This window comes from Phyllobates terribilis, unplaced genomic scaffold (assembly GCF_046119375.1).
Source record: "Phyllobates terribilis strain yellow unplaced genomic scaffold, ASM4611937v1 Scaffold_2__4_contigs__length_985480577, whole genome shotgun sequence".
Lineage (NCBI taxonomy): Eukaryota > Metazoa > Chordata > Amphibia > Anura > Dendrobatidae > Phyllobates > Phyllobates terribilis.
Genome location: NW_027362762.1, coordinates 414626260 through 414647134, shown reverse-complemented (window position 1 = coordinate 414647134; position 20875 = coordinate 414626260). Strand labels below are relative to the sequence as shown.

The 20875-nt window shown below is 39.9% G+C and overlaps 1 protein-coding gene across 1 annotated transcript in view; it reads left to right on the top strand.

Moving 5' to 3' along the window:
• Nucleotides 1–20875, top strand: part of GALNT17 (polypeptide N-acetylgalactosaminyltransferase 17) — a 938842-nt gene that overhangs the window by 430595 nt on the left and 487372 nt on the right. Inside the window, exon 4 of the mRNA XM_073665134.1 lies at nucleotides 19192–19366. Coding sequence (XP_073521235.1) covers nucleotides 19192–19366 — 175 coding nt within the window. The remainder of the gene's footprint in view (nucleotides 1–19191; nucleotides 19367–20875) is intronic.

Sequence of the window (20875 nt, the reverse complement as noted above, 5' to 3'; positions counted from 1 at the left end):
CAACACATCAAAGATATATCTTTTTCATCGAACTGAAAAACAAAAATTGAAATAAGTTTTCATATAAAAAAATGTTGCCACTGAAATCATTATCTTGTCCTTTTAAAATACAATGTATTGCTCTGATGGCAAAAACAAATCCTTTGTTGAAAAAAATAGTTTTTAATGTGCAAGTGTAGTAAAACTTAAAAAACCTATATAAATCTGGTATTACTGCACTTATTCTGACACAAAGAATAAAGTTGTTTTAGAATTGTTTCCACAAGGGAAATGGGGTAAAATAAAACAAAAAAAAAAGAAACTAAGCAATTCTTGAACTATTGGTTTTTGTTCACTCTGCCACCAAAAAATTGGAAAAAAGTGATAAAAAAGTTATATAGTCCGAAATGGTAGCAATAAAAACTTTTAAAAGCTCTTTCAGAAAAAAAAAACAAAAAAAACAATAACCGGCAGTGGCCCGAACTAAGCACTGTACAGGTGGAAAACAACAGCCTCATGCATTGCTTAGTGGCTGCTACTGAGTACTGTGCGATATCTCCCATTGAAGTGATTGTATTGCAGTCCTCGGTAGTGGGCACTTAACAGTTCATGATGCTATCTTCTATCCATACATTGCTTAATTCTTGCACTTTTCAGCTGATTTTTCAGGTCTATAACTCCCACCATTCTCATTCTCAGATACATCAGTCCCAAACAACTTTTGTAACAATTTATGGGATGCTTATGCATGTCTTTAAGTACACGCTGAGAGTTATGTGTTTTGCACTAATATGACATATTTGTTATATGGTGAGCATATTTTAAAAATATAAATCTGAAAATTGTGTGGTGCTTTTTTATTCAGCACGAATGAATCAATATTTTATACGTCCACGTTTTGCTGTAGTTACTTTTGAGTCTTTTGGGCTATGTCTCTACCAGTTTTGCACATCTAGAGGTTGAAATTTGTGTCCATTCTTCTTTGCAAACTAGCTCTAACTCAATGAGATTGGATGGAGAGCATCTGTGAACATCAATTTTCAATTCTTGCCACAGATTCTCAATATGATTTAAATCTGGACTGTGACTGGACCACTCACACTTGAATATGCCTTGATCTAAACCATACCATTGTAGATCTGGCAGTATGTTTAGGGTTAATTTTCCTGCTGAAAGGTGAGACTATGCCCCAGTATCAAGTCTTTTGCAGCCTCTAACAGGTTTTCCTCTAGCATTGTCCTGCATTTATCTCCATCTATCTTCTCATAAACTCTGACCAGTTTCCCTGCCCCTGAAAAAAAGCCGCCCCACATCTTGTTACTGCCAGCAACATGTGTGATGGTGGGGATGGTCTTTTCATGGTGATATCCTGTGTTAGTTTTCTGTCACACATAGCATTTTCCATTGATCCTAAAAAAAATCTACTTTGGTCTCATCTGACCAGAGCACCTTTTTCCACATGCTGTGTCCCCATCATGGATTTATGCAAAATACAAATGGGACTTCTTATGGTTTGCTTTCAAAAATGGCTTTCTTCTTGCCACTCTTCCAAAAGGTCAGGTTTGTTGAGTGTATGGCTAATAGTTGTCCTGTGGATAGATTCTCCCACCTGAATTGTGGATCTCTGCAGCTCCTCCAGAGTGACCATGGGCCTTTTGGTAGATGCTCTAATTAGTGCTTTCCTTGCTTGGGATGTTAGTTTAGGTGGACTGCCATGTTTTAGTAGGTTTGCTGTTGTGCCATACTCCTTCCATTTTTGGATGATAGATTGAACAGTGTTCTGTGGGATGTTCAGAGCTTGTGCTATTTTTTTATAACCTAAACTTGCTTTCCTCTTCTATACAACTATATCCCTGACCATTCTGGTGTATTCCTTGGTTTTCATGATGCTGATTGATCCCTGATGTTCTTAAACAAATCTCTGAGGCCTTCACAGTTGTAGTTATACTGAGAATAAATTACACACAAGTGAACTCGAATTATGTAATTATGTGACTTCTGGAGTCAATTGGTCACTCACGATTTTATTTAGGGGTGTCAGACTAGAGAGGGCTGAATTCAAATGCACCTCTTAATTTTCAGATTTACATTTTTAAAATATGTAGAAAAACATGTATCATTTCCTTTATACTTCACAAATACTTGATACTTTGTGTTGATATATCACATAAAATCACAGTAAAATATATTTAAAGTTGTGGGTGTAACGTGAAAAAAGGTGGAAGAGTTCATGAGGTGTGAATAATTTTTGAAAGCACTGTATGTAGGGGTATTGTCACATTTAGTAAAAATAGGGCATCAAATTGTGGGGTCCATTTTCTCATACTCATACTATTCTTTGTGAAAATGGAAAATTTGGAGTCAAAACAACATCAACAGCAAAAGCATAATTTTTCATTTTAGCGTCTCAATGTTATTTATTTGTAAAACTCCTTTGGGTTCAAAATGTTTTTTATACCCCTAGATGAATTCCTTGAGGAATGTAGTTTCCAAAATGGGGTTACTTGTGTTGAGATTCTGCTGCTTTAGCATCTCTGGGGATATGAAAATATGACATGGTATTCATAATCTATTCCAGCCAAATTTGTGTTTCAAGAGTCAAATAGCGCACATTTCCTTCCATATCTTTTTGCCCAAATAGCAGATTCTGACCAAATATGGAGTATTATTACATTTTGTCTTAATAGTCCTTGTGAAAATGAAGAATTTAGGGCTAAAACAACATTTTGGTGATTTTTTTTGCATTCCAATGTTATAAACTTTTGTGAAGCATCTATGGTTCAAAAATTCTTCAAATGGCCAGATGAATTCCTGAGGAGTATAGTTTAAAAAATTAGGTCACTTATGGGGAGTTTCTGTTTTTTTGGAAACCCCGAGGCTCTGCAAATGCGATATGGCTTTTGGAGAGTAAAATTGCCTGAAAAAAAATAGGGTAACAAATAGTTGGGTCCATTTTCTCTTTGTGAAAGTGAAAAAATTTAGGGCCAAAGCATTTTAGTAGAAAAAAAATGATTTTTCACTTTTGCATCGCAATAGTATAAACTTTTGTGAAGCACTTATGGATCCAAAATGGTCACTACACCACTAAATGAATTCTTTGAGAGATGTTGTTTCCAAAATGGGGTAATTTTGGAGGGGTCTGCTCTTTCAGCACCCTGCAAATGCAAAAATGCGACATGACATTCTCAGTGTATTCCAGCAAAATCTTCCGTTTGGTGCCATACCATTTGGCCAAACAATAGATTCTGACCACATGTGGGGTGTGGTTGCATTGAGTAGAAATTTCATACTAATTTTTTAGGTGCATTTTCTCTCATTATAGCTTGTAAAAATGAAAAATTGTGGTTACTGTAACATTTTAGTTTAAACAATGCAATTTTAATTCATCTAAGGGTGCAGTTTTCAAATGGTATTACTTTTGGAGACATCCTGACATATAGGCCCTTGAAAGTCACTTCAAACTGAATATGTAAGAAAAAAATTAGATTTTGTTGAAAAAAATGAACAATTTCTGCAACTCAATTAATCTTTATAATAACCTAACAACTAAAAGGACATTTAAAACATGATTCTATTGTAAAGTAGACAATTGGGGAATGTTAATGACTTTGTGTGGTATGACTATCTTTTTAAGTGCAAAAAGCTCTGATTTTGAAAGTACAAATTTTCAACATTTTTGCCTAATTTTCCCATATTTTCAGAAATAAAGATAAATCTTATTGACCTAAATTTACCACTGTCATCAAGTAAACCAAGTGTCATGAAAAATTATTCGGCAGTGGAAAAACATTCCAAAGTTATTACCACATAACATGACATGTCAGATTAGAAAAATGGGGCTCTGTCAGAAAGGTCAAAACTGGATTCTGAAATAAATGAAAACCTATAGAAGGGCCAAAATATAGCAGCACTTCTGACAAATTAATACATAAAAAAAAATAGAATAGAAACAAAAAAGCCCACATGAAAATGAACAACCTTTATTAATAACACAATTTAACACACATGATAAAATTAATAAAATCAGAAAAGGAGTATGGAACACAAAGATCTCTTCTACCCAGATGTCAGTTAATAAATGCAATACATATACCATGAATAGAGATCAGAATGTCTGCATTGACAGAAAACCAAATGGGCCAATGTCAATCTAAAGAATAGGTATAAATAAATATAAAAAATATATATATTGGTTTCCAATAGTGACAAAATGATTCAGATAAAACACACAGCAACAAATAACAATAGAAACCTGAAAGAACATTTGAGGAATAGGACCAAAACCCCACCGTTTGTTTCACGTTCGTTGATTTCTCCTTCAAGTAGCAGACGTAACACTTAAAAAACAGATCTTCTGCACAATCTAAAGCAGGAACTTTTCAGTTACATGGGGCTGAACATTTCTTCCATTTCATGTTGCACTAAACAAACAGATCACAATGGGACTCTCCATCTTCCCTTGAGAAGGTTACATGTCCCTTGGTGCATCGCTACGGCCCCTGAAAACCATTCTCAACTTTTAAATGATGTGGGCCACATGCATCTTCAGTTCCTTGTAGGAGAACATGTGTCCAAGCCTAGCCATCTTTCTCTATGACCCTTAGGTCTGGCTAAAAGTCCACTTTTTATCTAGTATAGATAAAGCTTGTTGTAGGCCCCCACTTGCCTATTTGGACTGGCCAACTACAGGACCAGATGATTGACCAAAGCACTGGCTCTGTCTGGTTCTGAAGCCAGTTCACACTGGCTATTCTTTGCTCCACCCAAGTTAGAACAACTCAGGAGAGAGGTACACACTGACACAGTGGGGCTTACAGTAGTGAGCACATGGGCTTGATTGTTTTACATGCCTGTTAAGATGAATACATAACATGGGTGTGGATTATAACCTTCATTTATGTAGCACATTCGACCAAGGTTTTGCTGTAATATGTAGAGTGTAGTCCCGGTGACTTTAGTTGTGTTTTTATTCGTGAGGACTACTTTTTTGCTAATCTTCTAAATTAATGTATAATTAAAAAAGCACATTTACATGCTTCATATATGAGCCTCAAAATTAATAATCAAGAAACAAAAAATATTTTCCAAAACAGCTTCAATAGACCTAATATTCGGTACATATAAGCTTAAATAAACAGCCACAAAGTGGAAATGCAGGTTCAGGCAATGATTTATCACTTAGCTGAAAAATGATTTGATTGTGATTTCCTTTTTATGACTTTAAACCCATTTAGACCTGTCTACAGATACTGTAAGTGCAGTGAATGCTACCTAAAAGCATTCAATTAGATAAGAAAAGAAACCTCGAGGGCAAAAGTATATTCTGTAAACCAGCAACTCTTTCTGAACACATGCACTTGGAAAATTGGCATTATAACAATAAAAATACCCATCCTGAATGTGAAAATGCTGTCTGTAAATTGGATTTTTCCTACTCATTTCTAACTAGATGGATATGATACCTGAGGGAAATGGATATCAAGCATGTATTTGGTGAAGAGAGCTTTCTAACAGTCATTAGCTAAACCGAAAGGATGCTTGCAAAGACATAGTTCTGTGCTTTGTTTCCACAGTCTGACTCTAATTGAAAGATTTAAAGTTTCTTTTATTTGTTACTTGAATTAGGACAATGGCTGCATTTCAGTCAGTTTTATAGTCCATGAATGAATGCATTTTTGGTATTTATTTTTCTTCCTGTTTCCAAACATAGGAACTGGTCTGGAATGAAAAGTGCTACTTAAGTCACATTACACTTTTTTATTGATCTTTCTATAAACATGACATTTTTGTTTTGTAAACTAATAATGACAGTTTAGTGCCCAATAAGACTATAACAATACGATGATTTATTTTAATGTTCCGACATTGATTTCAAGGAAGGCTGTATAAGTTGCAGAAACAAATCAATGTAGCATAAGTTTAGAAAAACTCTACAGTTGTATGAAAAGTTATTGGTTTACATGTTATTATGTATTAATGTCATAAAAAGATGTTTCTGGTTACGGCATAGAAAGTTAATTCTGTGACTATTTTAGGCTATGTTCACAAAGTTTTTTAGGAATCTTTTTTTAAGAGATATTGATAAGCACCTAGGGAAAGGAATAAAAAAGAATCATGTCAGTTATTTGAAGCAGATCCTGATGGACTCCACTCCAAAGTTAGCTTTATCAGTTCATAAGGCTGCAAACATAGTTCAAGAAAATATAAATTCCTCACAAAACTACCTAAAGAGGTTACCTGAAATGGTTTCTGCTTTGAAAAGCCGTTTTTATTTCAAAATCGCTTTATTGGGTTTTTACATAACAAATGCAATAATAAATTATAAAATTAACAAACAATTGTAAGAGAAGGGGAGGGGTAGAAGTAAGGAAAGTAGTGGATTGTGATAATGGTTGAACTTTATTAATAGGGGAAGGGGAGGGGAGAAGAATGAGGTAAAGGGGAGGGGACGGGGACGGGGGAAGGGAATTAACATAAATGGTACTTTTTCCTTTATTTAAAAGTTTTAAAATTGTATTATATAGCACTGCTGTAACGAGTGCTCTAAGTAACAGCAATATCTAGGTTTGGAAAAACCGTTTCTAAATACCTAAAAAACAACTCTTTGTAAGCATAGCATAATTGCTTTGAGCATGTTAAACTGAACATATCATGGAATAGTGGTTGCAGTACTGTATAAAACAGATTTTTTTAACATTTCTCTTCTCTGTTGCAGAGATATTAGCTTGTAAAGTTTAGGTCATACTTTATGTAATAGTTTATCCAGGCATTAGCAGAGATTTGTCTCTGTATTTCTTCCCAGGAGCAGACAAACCACTGATGCAACTTGTGCAGCCACATAGGGGCATAGGAAGTAAAGGATCCTACTAGCACCTCTAAAAAAGGTGAAATTGTGCATTATGATGATCTATTGAATTGCAAAGGGCCCATATATTGCTCTTTTGTCTGTGTTTTTTCCTGCTTCTTCCCCTGCATGCAGGCAGCATCATGCAGGAGAGAAAAGAACCAACCTTCCTCTCCTCACAGATCTCTGCAGCTACTGTGTAGAGATACAGTGGAGCTGAGTTATGTTACAAACACTTCCAGATATCATCTTACAGCTGTCATTGTGGAGGGAGAGTGAGATCAGACAGCATGTAAGTGTAAGGAAAATAACTCCTGTACCTGTATTAAAACAGCAAAGTATATGTTGTAATTCCTGCATAGTGAGGAGTTTACTAATTGTAAGAAGACAGGTAACTAGTAGTGTTGAGCGATACCTTCCGATATCAGGAAATATCGGATCGGATTGGATCGGGCCGATACCCAAAAAGTATCGGATATCGCCGATTCCGATACTGTAAACCAATGCAAGTCAATGGGACACAAATATCGGAATGAAAATAAACCCTTTCTTTCCTTGTAGGTTAATTCTACATGAAGGAAAACAACTAACAATAATGTAGAATGTATTGGGGGAGGTGGTTGCCCAAATCGATGGGAACAGTGCTCACAGTGAAACATGAAAAGCCGGCAATTCAGCAGCGGCATCCACCGGTACCAGACAATTTATAACAGAAAGAATAGAGCTTCATACATAGATTAGATAGATAGAAACATGTTAGTCACATATATATGAAGTACAGTGACAGTGTTGCTTACTGTGCTTGTCATTTAGTGTAAAGGATTTATTAAAAAAAATATTAGTGTTTTCATGCACCGTCTCTTAAAAAAAGCCGGCCGGCAATTCAGCAGCGGTACGCGACAATTTAGAACAGAAAGAATAGAGAATCACACATAGATTAGATAGATAGAAACATGTCAGTCACATATATTTGAAGTACAGTGACAGTGTTGCTTACTGTACGTGTCATTTAGTGTAAAGGATTTATTTTAAAAAATATTAGTGTTTTCATGCACCGTCTCTTTAAAAAAGCCGGCCAGCAATTCAGCATCTGTACCCGACAATTTAGAATAGAAAGAATAGAGAATCACACATAGATTAGATAGATAGAAACATGTCAGTCACATATATAAGAAGTACAGTGATAGTGTTGATTACTGTACTTGTCATTTAGTGTTAAAATAAAGGATTTATTAAAAAAAAAATTGGCGTGGGGTTCCCCCTAATTTTAGTCTCTAGCGGAGGTTAAGCAGATGGCTGGGGCAGATGTTTGAAGCCTGGGAAGGGGGTAATACCCACGGAGCTTCCCAGGCTACTAATATCAGCCCCCAGCTGAATACCTAGCCTTTACTAGCTATTAAAATGGGGGACCTCCCAAAAAAAATGACGTGGGGTCCCCCCTATTTTAATAGCTAGCAAAGGCTAGGCAGACAGCTGGGGGCTGATATTAATAGCCCAGGAAGGGTGCCATGAATATTGGCCCCCTCCCAGGCTAGAAACACCAGCCGTCAGCCGCCCCAGAAATAGCGCATCCATAGGATGCGCCAATTCTGACACTTAGCCTCGCTCTTCCCACTGCCCTTTAGCGGTGGCAGTGGGGTAATGGGGATGGGGCTGATGTCAGCTTATAATGACAGCTGACATCAAGCCCAGGTTAGTAATGGAGAGGCATCTATAAGACACCCCCATTACTAACCCCATAGTCAAAGTTAAAAAAAACACAAACACCCAGAATAAATTCCTTTAATTGAAATAAACGCACAATTCTTTATTGTTCTAAATTAAACCATACTTACCGTCACACCCATTCCAGCTGAAGCCAACGATCTCCTGCAATAAAAATAAAATAATAAAGCAACCTCATCCTTACCTTTCCATGGTTCCCAGGACAGCTCCAGCTCTGCTACATCGAGATGACAGGCTGGACCGCAGCAGAACGCTGCCATCCAGCCTGTCATCCCGCAGACACTGAGAAGCGCATGCATGCTTGCGCTCCTCAGTGTCTGGCTGTGACGGCATAAAGATGAGCCGACAATGAACTCAGCTTACCTCATGCACGTCACTGACAGCGTGGGAGAATTCTCCTGCGCATGCGGTGAGCGTGAGAGACTCGGCTCATCGGGATGCCGTCACAGCCTGACACTGAGGAGGGCAAGCATGCCAGCGCTTCTCAGTGTCTGCGGGATGACAGGCTGCATGGCAGCGTTCTGCAGGTCCAGCCTGTCATCTCGATGTAGCAGAGCTGAAGCTGTCCTGGGAACCATGGAAAGGTAAGGATGATGTTGCTCTATTATTTTACTTTTATTGCAGGAGATCGTTGGCTTCAGCTGGAATGGACGTGATGGTAAGTATGGTTTAATTTAGAACAATAAAGAATTGTGTGTTTATTTCAATTAAAGGACTTTATTCTGGGTGTTGTGTTTTTTTTTAAAATACTTTACTAGATATTCATGGCGGTCATGTCTAATATTGGCGTGACCCCATGAATTTCGGGCTTAGGGCCAGCTGATAATGCCAAGCTGGCCCTAACCCCTTTATTACCCAGTGAGCTACCGCACCAGGGCCCTGGATGAGTTGGGTACAGCGCCAGAAGATGGCGCTTCTATGAACGCGCCATTTTCCGGGGTGGTTGCGGACTGCAATTTGCAGCGGGGGGGAGCCCAGAAAGCTTGGGCCTCCCTGCGCTGCAGATTCCAGCCCCCAGCTGCCTAGTTGTACCTGGCTGGACACAAAAATAGGGCGAAGCTCTACGTATTTTTTTTTTTTTAATTATTTCATGAAATTCATGAAATAATTAAGAAAAAAAGGGCTTCCCTATATTGTTGTGTCTGGCCAGGTACAAATAGGCAGCTGGTGGTTGGGGGCAGCCCGTTCCTGCCTGCTGTACCTGGCTGGACACAAATATAGTGCGAAGCCCCACGTCAATTTTTTTTTAATTATTTCATGAAATTCCTGAAATAATGTGTAGTGGGAGTGGCCGACTAGAGGGAGCAGCCTCGCTCCATAGAAGTGCGCCCACTGGCCGGGGGTATGTATAATTCATACATACCCTCTGGCCCCGGGTTAAAAATTGGTGCGTGCACTGTGGGGATTCATAAGACTGCAGTCTCACAGAGTGAGCACAGATTTATTGTTTTTTACCCGACAACCCCTTTAAAATGTCCCTCAAAGTTTCCCATGAGGTTTCTGGGCCTCCTAGCTTCCGGGAGACCCGGTGGCTTTGAACTCTGGTGAAAGGTTACTGAGGTAATAAAGGGGTTAGGGCCAGCTTGGCATTATCAGCTGGCCATAAGCCTGAAATTCATGGGGTCACGCCAATATTAGACATGACCGCCATGAGTTTCTAGTCAAGTATTTTAAAAAAAACACAACACCCAGAATAAAGTCCTTTAATTGAAGTAAACACACAATTCTTTATTTTTCTAAATTAAACCGTACCTACCATCACGCCCATTCCAGCTGAAGCCAACGATCTCCTGCAATAAAAGAAAAATAATAAACCAACATCATCCTTACCTTTCGATGGTTCCCAGGACAGCTCCAGGTCTGCTACATCGAGATGACAGGCTGGATCGCAGCAGAAAGCTGCCATCCAGCCTGTCATGCCGCAGGCAGACACTGAGATGCGCAGGCATGTTTGCGCTCCTCAGTGTCAGGCTGTGACGGCATCCAGATGAGCCGAGTCTCTCATGCTCACCGCATGCGCAGGAGAATTCTCCCACGCTGTCAGTGACGTGCATGAGGTGAGCTGAGTTCATTGTCGGCTCATCTGGATGCCGTCACAGCCTGACACTGAGGAGCACAAGCATGCCTGCGCTTCTCAATGTCTGCCTGCGGCATGACAGGCTGGATGGCAGCTTTCTGCTGCGATCCAGCCTGTCATGTGAATGTAGCAGAGCTGGAACCGTCCTGGGAACCATCGAAAGGTAAGGATGATGTTGGTTTATTATTTTTCTTTTATTGCAGGAGATCGTTGGCTTCAGCTGGAATGGGCGTGACGGTAGGTATGGTTTAATTTAGAATAATAAAGAATTGTGTGTTTATTTCAATTAAAGGACTTTATTCTGGGTGTTTGTGTTTTTTTTAACTTTGACTATGGGGTTAGTAATGGGGGTGTCTTATAGACGCCTTTCTATTACTAACCTGGGCTTGATGTCAGCTGGCATTATAAGCTGACATCAACCCCAACCCTATTACCCCACTGCCACCGCTAAAGGGCAGTGGGAAGAGCGAGGCTAAGTGCCAGAATTGGCGCATCCTATGGATGTGCCATTTCTGGGGCGGCTGATGGCTGGTGTTTCTAGCCTGGGAGGGGGCCAATATTCATGGCACCCTTCCTGGGCTATTAATATCAGCCCCCAGCTGTCTGCCTAGCCTTTTCTAGCTATTAAAATAGGGGGGACCCCACGTCATTTTTTGGGGGTCCCCCATTTTAATAGCTAGTAAAGGCTAGGTATTCAGCTGGGGGCTGATATTAGTAGCCTGGGAAGCTCCGTGGGTATTACCCCCTTTCCAGGCTTCAAACATCTGCCCCAGCCGTCTGCTTAACCTCCGCTAGAGACTAAAATTACAGGGAACCCCACGCCAATTTTTTTTTTATAAATCCTTTATTTTAACACTAAATGACAAATACAGAAACCAACACTGTCACTGTACTTCTTATATATGTGACTGACATGTTTCTATCTATCTAATCTATGTGTGGTGCTCTATCTTTCTGTTCTAACTTGTCGGGTGCCGCTGCTGAATTGCCGGCAGGCTTTTTTAAAGAGATGGTGCATGAAAACACTATTATTTTTTTAAATAAATCCTTTAACACTAAATGACAAGTACAGTAACCAACACTGTCACTGTACTTCTTATATATGTGACTGACATGTTTCTATCTATCTAATCTATGTGTGAAGCGCTATTCTTTCTGTTCTAAATTGTCGGGTACCGGTATATGCCGCTGCTGAATTGCCGGCTTTTCATGGTTCACTGTGAGTACTGTTCCCATCGATTTGGACAACCACCTCCCCCAATACATTCTACATTATTGTTAGTTGTTTTCCTTCATGTAGAATTAACCTACAAGGAAAGAAAGGATTTATTTTCATTCTGATATTTGTGTCCTATTGACTTGCATTGGTTTCCGGTATCGGAATCGGCGATATCCGATACTTTTTGGGTATCGGCCCGATCCAATCCGATCCGATATTTCCTGATATCGGAAGGTATCGCTCATCACTACTCACCATGTTTCACTCTAGATAGGGCTCACTTTTCTTTTTTAGGCTTAATTTTGTAGTTCATAAATATAACGCCCAAGTGCCAAAGTGTTCTAGTTTGGTTTCTTCTTTCCATAGAATTTTTTTGCAGATAGATTGTGGAATGTCTATGTACCATTTTACAAAGTACTATCCCTTAATTATTCTTTAAGCAATGTTGTCCTTCTCAGCCTTTTAAACAGCACTGTTTTATTCACTGTGTGACAAATGTTACAGATCGAAATCTTTACTGCAGATGTCTACAGGACTTATTCATATTTCCACCAGGTCCTGGAAGGTTCTTGCATGTTCCATTAGTAGCAAACTTCTAGATCACATTTGGAACTCTTGACCCTGAGATGCCAAGGTTTTTGGAGATAGTCTTGTACCATTTAGACTGCTTGACCCTGGTTATAATAGCATGGTGCTTGCGCACTGACAAAAAGGGGGCAGGTTTGCAGGTTTAATTTCTAATTATTCATCGATTTGTTTTACTTTGCGCTTAGCTTTAAACTGAACAAAGAATGTCTTTGTGTGTCCTGGAATTGTTTTAAATGTTGTATCTTTTTCCTGCTAAGCTTATATTTTGATATCTTGCATCTTGTGTCTTTCTGTATCAAATACAGTAAAGACCAAAAGTTTGGACACACCTTCTCATTTAAAGATTTTTCTGTATTTTCATGACTATGAAAATTGTACATTCACACTGAAGGCATCAAAACTATTAATTAGCACATGTGGAATTATATACTTAACAAAAAAGTGTGAAACTGCTGAAAATATGTCTTATATTCTAGGTTCTTCAAAGTAGCCACCTTTTGCTTTGATGACTGCTTTACACACTCTTGGCATTCTCTTGATGAGCTTCAAGAGGTAGTCACCGGAAATGTTTTTCACTTCACAGGTGTGCCCTGTCAGGTTTAATAAGTGGGATTTCTTGCCTTATAAATTTGGTTTGGACCATCAGTTGTGTTGTGCAGAAGTCAGGTGGATACACAGCTGATAGTCCTACTGAATAGACTGTGAAAATTTGTATTATGGCAAGAAAAAAGCAGCTAAGTAAAGAAAACGAGTGGCCATCATTACTTTAAGAAATGAAGGTCAGTCAGTGCGAAAAATTGGGCAAACTTTGAAAGTGTCCCCAAGAGCAGTTGCAAAAACCATCAAGCGCTACAAAGAAACTGGCTCACATGAGGACCGCCCCAGGAAAGGAAGACCAAGAGTCACCTCTGCTTCTGAGGACAAGTTTATCTGAGTCACCAGCCTCATAAATCACAGGTTAACAGCAGCTCAGATTAGAGACCAGGTCAATGCCACACAGAGTTCTAGCAGCAGACACATCTCTTCAACAACTGTTAAGAGGAGACTTTGTGCAGCAGGCCTTCATGGTAAAATAGCTGCTAGGAAACCACTGCTAAGGACAGGCAACAAGTAGAAAAGACTTTTTTGGGCTAAAGAACACAAGGAATGGACATTAGACCAGTGGATATCTGTGCTTTGGTCTGATGAGTCCAAATTTGAGATCTTTGGTTCCAACCACCGTGTCTTTGTGCGAAGCAGAAAAGGTGATCGGATGGACTCAACATGCCTGGTTCCCACTGTGAAGCATGGAGGAAAAGGTGTGATAGTGTGGGGGTGCTTTGCTGGTGACAAAAAAATTGAAGGCATACTGAACCAGCATGGCTACCACAGAATCTTGCAGCAGCATGCTATTCCATCTGGTTTGCGTTTAGTTGGACTATCATTTATTTTTCAACAGGACAATGACCCCAAACACACCTCCAGGCTGTGTAAGGACTATTTGACCAAGAAGGAGAGTGATGGGGTGCTACGCCAGATGACCTGGCCTCCACAGTCACCAGACCTGAACCCAATCGAGATGGTTTGGGGTGAGCTGGACTGCAGAGTGAAGGCAAAAGGGCCAACAAGTGCAAAGCATGTCTGGGAACTCCTTTAAGATTGTTGGAAGACCATTTCCGGTGACTACCTCTTGAAGCTCATCAAGAGAATGCCAAGGGTGTGCAAAGCAGTCATCAAAGCAAAAGGTGGCTACTTTGAAGAACCTAGAATATAAGACATTTTCAGCTGTTTCACACTTTTTTGTTAAGTATATAATTCCGCATGTGTTAATTCATAGTTTTGATGCCTTCAGTGTGAATGTACAGTTTCCATAGTCAAGAAAATACAGAAAAATCTTTAAATGAGAAGGTGTGTCCAAACTTTTGATCTGTACTGTATTTACAGGTGCATCTCACAAAATTAGAATATCATCAAAAAGTTAACTTATTTCAGCTCTTCAATACAAAAAGTGAAACTCATATATTATATAGCGTCATTACAAACAGAGTGATCTATTTCAAGTGTTTAATTCTGTTAATGTTGATGATTATGGCTTACAGCCAATGAAAACACAAAAGTCATTATTTCAGTACATTTTAATAATTAATAGGGTTGAGCGAGTATGTTCTGTCGAGTATGCTCGAGCCAAGCTCCGAGAATGTACAGCTGCTCGGTGATAAGGTTAAATCGCTCCCATGTGCATGATTTGCAACTGTTTGACAGCTTTATTACATGTGAGAAATGCGTAAGAAATAGACATTCCTCACGTGTAATAAAGCTGTCAAACAGTTGCAAATTATGCACATGGGAGCGATTTAACCTTATCACCGAGCCGCTTTAAATACTCGGAGCTCGGCCCGAGCATACTCGGAGAAAAGGTTAATAGAACATACTCGCTCAACACTAATAATTAACAATAAATACTTGCAAAGTTTTCCTACATGTTTTAAAAAGGTCCCTTAGTCTGTTTCAGTAGGCTCCACAATCATGGGGAAGACCGTTGACTTGACAGATGTCCAGAAGGCAGTCATTGACACACTAAGTAAATGCAAAGTAAATCTTTCATTTCATTTGGAAATCAAGGTCCCATATTCTGGAGGAAGAGTGGAGAGGCACACAATCCATGCTGCTTGAGGTCTAGTGTGAAGTTTCCACAATCAGTGATTGGAGAGCCATGTCATCTGCTGGTGTAGGTCCAATATGTTTTATCAAGACCAAAGTCAGTGCAGCCATCTACCAGGAAATTTTAGAGCACTTCATGCTTCCTTCTGCCGACAAGCTTTTTGGTGATGCTGTAGTAGAATGCAAAAAAGGAGGATTCTTGCAGGATGTGTCAGAGATGAGGAAAGGTTGCCAGCTGCTGGCCAGACGTAATAAAGCGGAACCAAGTTATGCCAGAAGAGTTGGATGGGGAAGAGATTCAGATTCTTCATCTGATCAGGTGACCTCCAGGAGGAATTTCCTGGATATAAAAGCCCTTCACGCCAAGACACAGGGAGATTTGGCAGCAGGCTCAGAGTGGAGCAGACGTGTTCCTGAGGGACCGCAGAGCCCAGCGTGGCAGACCCCAGCCAGAAGCCTGCACTGCATCAGAGTCAGACACCACCTGAGAAGTTCTGGACTCCTCACAGAAGCGCCCTGAGCCCTGCATGTGTTGCCTAGAGTCAGGACCTGTGCCCCACATAGAGTAAGTTCCTGAGACCCGACGCCACCTGTCAAGAGCCAAGGTCCGGATCCCTGCACCTCAAGCGTGAGAGACTACTGTCGACGGTCAAGCCGAGAAGAGCTGAGAAAGGATTGCGACAGGAGAGATACGCCAGCAGTAGCGGAGGAATCGCGCAATTGAACAGGAATGTCACTTCCAATTTCCACTCACGGTACCGGGGACAGTTGGGATTAGGATTTCAGGTTGGGAGGGGGCCGTTTGGTGCATGGGAGGCTAATTGGGAGCTAACAGTCTTTATCCGGAAGAGACTTGCGGCCTAGCGGGAATAACTGGTCACCCCGCTAGGGCCATACAACGAGAAATCACGTGGTGACTCCCACGACTGGGTGCATCACATTTATACAGAGAACTTTACCCTTATTGACTGAAACATTTTCTCATTGTTATTCCAAATTGTTGTTTATTATTACTGTTACTAATCGCCTTGCATAATACTTGTTATGCATATAAAGTGGTTTTAGTAACCCCTGACTGATCCCGCCTTGTGTCTCTGTGCGTTGCATCCCGGCGCCTGCATTACAATGGAAATTTCATTCTCCAGCAGGACTTGGCACCTGTCCACACTGCCAACAGTAGCAGTACCTGGTTTAAAACAACAGTATCATTGTGCTTGATTGGCCTGCAAACTCGCCTGACCTTAACCCCATAGATTCCCTACTGTCAAGAGGAAGATGAGAGATACCAGACCCAACAATGCAGACGAGCTGAAGGCTGCTATCAAAGCAACCTGGGCTTCCATAACACCTCAGCAGTGCCACAGGCTGATCGCCTGCATGCCACGCCGCATTGATGCAGTAATTGATGCAAAAGGAGCCCTGACTAAGTATTGAGTGCAGTTACTGAACATACATTTCAGTAGGCCAACATTTTGGATTGTAAAATCATTTTTCAAGCTGGTGTTATAGAGTATTCTAATTTATTGAGATAATGACTTTTGTGTTTTCATTGGCTATAAGCTATAATCTACAACATTAACAGAAATACACACTTGAAATAGATCATTCTGCTTGTAATGACTCTATATAATACCTGAGTTTCCCTTTTTATATTGAAGAACTGAAATAAATTAACTTTTTTATGATATTCTATTTTTGTGGGATGCACCTGTGCATATATATATATATATATATATATATATATATATATATATACATACATACATATATATGGTGTGTGTGTATATATATATATATATATATATATATATATATACATACATATATATATATATATATATATATACACTGCTCAAAAAATAAAGGGAACACTCAAAAAACACATCCTAGATCTGAATGAATGAAATATTCTCACTGAATACTTTGTTCTGTACAAAGTTGAATGTGCTGACAACAAAATCACACAATAATCATCAATGGAAATCAAATTTTTTAACCGATGGAGGCCTGGATTTGGAGTCACCCCCAAAATTAAAGTGGAAAAACACACTACAGGCTGATCCAACTTTGATGTAATGTCCTTAAAACAAGTCAAAATGAGGCTCGTAATTGTGTGTGGCCTCCACGTGCCTGTATGACCTCCCTATAATGCCTGGGCATGCTCCTGATTAGGTTGCGGATGGTCTCCTGTGGGATCTCCTCTCAGACCTGGACTAAAGCATCTGCCAACTCCTGGACAGTTTGTGGTGCAACGTGACGTTGGTGGATGGAGCGAGACATGATGTCCCATATCTGCTCTATCGGATTCAGGTCAGGGGAACGGGCAGGCCAGTCCATAGCTTCAATGCCTTCATCTTGCAGGAACTGCTGACACACTCCAGCCACATGAGGTCTGGCATTGTCCTGCATTAGGAGGAACCCAGGGCCAACTGCACCAGCATATGGTCTCACAAGGGGTCTGAGGATCTCATCTCGGTACCTAATGGCAGTCAGGCTACCTCTGGCGAGCACATGGAGGGCTGTGCAGCCCTCCAAAGAAATGTCACCCCACACCATTACTGACCCACTGCCAAACTGGTCATGCTGAAGGATGTTGCAGGCAGCAGATCACTCTCCACGGTGTCTCCAGACTCTGTCACGTCTGTCACTTGCTCAGTGTGAGCCTGCTTTCATCTGTGAATAGCACAGGGCGCCAGTGGCGACTTTGCCAATCCTGGTGTTCTGTGGCAAATGCCAACCATCCTGCACGATGTTGGGCTGTGAGCACAACCCCAATCTGTGGACGTCGGGCCCTCATACCACCCTCATGGAGTCGGTTTCTAACCGTTTGTGCAGACACATGCTGGGCTCTGGCAGTGCTCCTCCTGTTCCTCCTTGCACAAAGGCAGAGGTAGCTGTCCTGCTGCTGGTTTGTTGCCCTCCTACGGCCCCCTCCTCGTCTCCTGGTGTACTGGCCTGTCTCCTGGTAGCGCCTCCAGCCTCTGGAGACTACGCTGACAGACATAGCAAACCTTCTTGCCACAGCTCGCATTGAGGTGCCATCCTGGATGAGCTGCACTATCTGAGCTACTTCTGTGGGTTGTAGAGTCCGTCTCATGCTACCACGAGTGTGAAAGCATGATCAACATTCAAAAGTGACCAAAACATCAGTCAGAAAGCATTGGTAATGAGATGTGGTCTGTGGTCCCCACCTGCAGAACCACTCCTTTATTGAGTGTGTCTTGATAATTGCCAATAATTTCCATCTATTGTCTATTCCATTTGCACAACAGCATGTGAAATTGATTATCAATCAGTGTTGCTTCCTAAGTGGACAGTTTGATTTCACAGAAGTTTGATTTACTTGGAGTTATATTCTGTTGTTTAAGTGTTCCCTTTATTTTTTTGAGCAGTGTATATATATATATATATATATATATATATATATATATATATATATATATATATTCTGTATATATATATACATAAAATGCAGTTTCTCCAGTGTAATGTGTACTGAGTATTCACAGGTGACTTTAATGTTCACCCCAACTGTATCAGTCATACTTTGTTGATCAATACCTGGTTCCAAATGAAAGGTTAGGCATAAGGCAAATTTAAAAAAGTGAATGTAATAAAGCTAAATTTGTAACTTTTAAATATTACCAAATTCAGCACAGGTACTTCTGCTACTAACATTGGGAGCTGCACAGAAAATGTAATGTGGTGGTGTAGTGTTTAGAAGAGACCATGGACCGTTTAGATTTTCACTGTTAATAAAGAATATGTAGCTTGGTCACAGGGAGATAGAGCAAACAGCACATAATATGACTAAATCTACTGAGAAAAAGTTCCTACCAGTAAGTCCTTTTTTTGTCTTCAATGAGAAGCTCAAGTTAACATATTAGAAAAACAATGGATTCAATCAATGTCATTTCAAGAAACACTGTTCTAAATGTCAAAATCTGTTCTGCTACATCTGCTCTTCTCATTTTCTAACTTGCAATGTTGGCTAGACAGTTGTTCAATTTGATTAATTAAAAAAACGTATCTGAGAAAATGTTGTTGAACTTTTTTTCTATCTGTGTTTTTATTATATTAATGTTTATTCATTTGAATTTTTTCTGCTTTTCTCCTCAGAGGAGCTAAAAGGTCCTTTAGAAGAATATGTTCACAAGCGATATCCTGGTCTTGTTAAAGTAGTCCGCAATCATAAAAGAGAAGGATTAATTAGAGCTCGGATTGAAGGCTGGAAAGTTGCAACTGGACAAATCACTGGATTTTTCGACGCACATGTTGAATTTACAGCTGGCTGGTAGGTAAACAGAATAAATATTTTGCAATGATATTCATCTTACAGGAAATGTAGTGGCCACGGTAGTTAAATGTTAAACAGTAAAATAAAAATAAAAATTTCTGTGGCAGGACATTTTCAACTGTAAGCAATATAAAAAGCATCATGTAGTTGGCTGAAAATTTGTTCTTAATTATTTGGTAATAATCTACTTCAGTCTTCCTTATTAATGTTTAGTTATATTTTAGTCACTGTATATCTATGAAGTTAATACATTAACGTGATACAGTGAAGGAAATAAGTAATTAATCCCTTGCTGTTTTTGTAAGTTTGCCCACTGACAAAGACATGAACAGTCTATTATTTTAAGTGTAGGTTAATTTTAACATTGAGAGATAGAATATCCAAATAAAATCAAGAAAATCACATTGTATAAATTAGATAATTTTTTTGCATTTTGCAGTGAGAAATAAGTATTCGAACCCTACAAACCATTATGAGTTCTGGCTTCTACCGACCAGTTAGACGCTCCTAATCAACTAGTTACCTCGTCAATCGACATTGATCTGGGGCACCATGCAAAATCTCACCTCATGGGGTATCCTTGATCATGAGGAAGGTGAGAGATCAGCCTAAAACTACACAGGGGGAACTTGTTAATGATCTCAAGGCAGCCGGGACAACAGTCACCAAGAAAACCACTGGTAACACATTACGCCTTAAAGGTTTAAAATCCTGCAGTGCCTGCAAGGTCCCCATGCTCAAGAAGGCAGATGTGCAGGCCCATCTGAAGTTTGCCAATGAACACCTGGATGATTTTGTGAGTTATTGGGAGAAGGTGCTGTAGACAGATGAGACAAAAATTGAGCTCTTTGGCATTAACTCAACTCGCTTTGTTTTGAGGAAGAAGAAGGATGAGTACAACCCTAAGAACATTGTCCCAATCGTGAAGCATGGTGGGGGAAACATTATACCTTGGGGGTGCTTTTCTGCAAAGGGGACATGTCAACTGCACCATACTGAAGGGAAGATGGGGTCATGTATCACGAGATTTTGGCCAACAACCTCCTTCCCTCAGTAAGAGCATTGAAGATGGGAAGATGGGTCATGGCTGGGTCTTCCAGCAAGACAATGACCCAAAACATACAGCCAAGGCAACAAAGGAGTGGCTCAAAAAGAAGCACAGTAAGGTCATGGAGTGGCCTAGCCAGTCTCCAGACCTTAATTCCATAGAAAACTTATGGAGGGAGTTGAAGCTCCGAGTTACCAAGCGACAGCCTCAAAATCTTAATGATTTAGAGATGATCTGCAAAGAGGAGTGCACCAAAATTCCTCCTGACATGTGTGCAAACCTCATCATCAACTACAAAAAACGTCTGACTGCTGTGCTTGCCAACAAGGGTTTTGCCACTAAGTATTAAGTGTTGTTTGCCAGAGGGATCAAATACTTATTTCTCACTGCAAAATGCAAAAAAATGTATCTAATTTATACAATGTGATTTTCTTGATTTTTTGGGGGGGATATTCTAT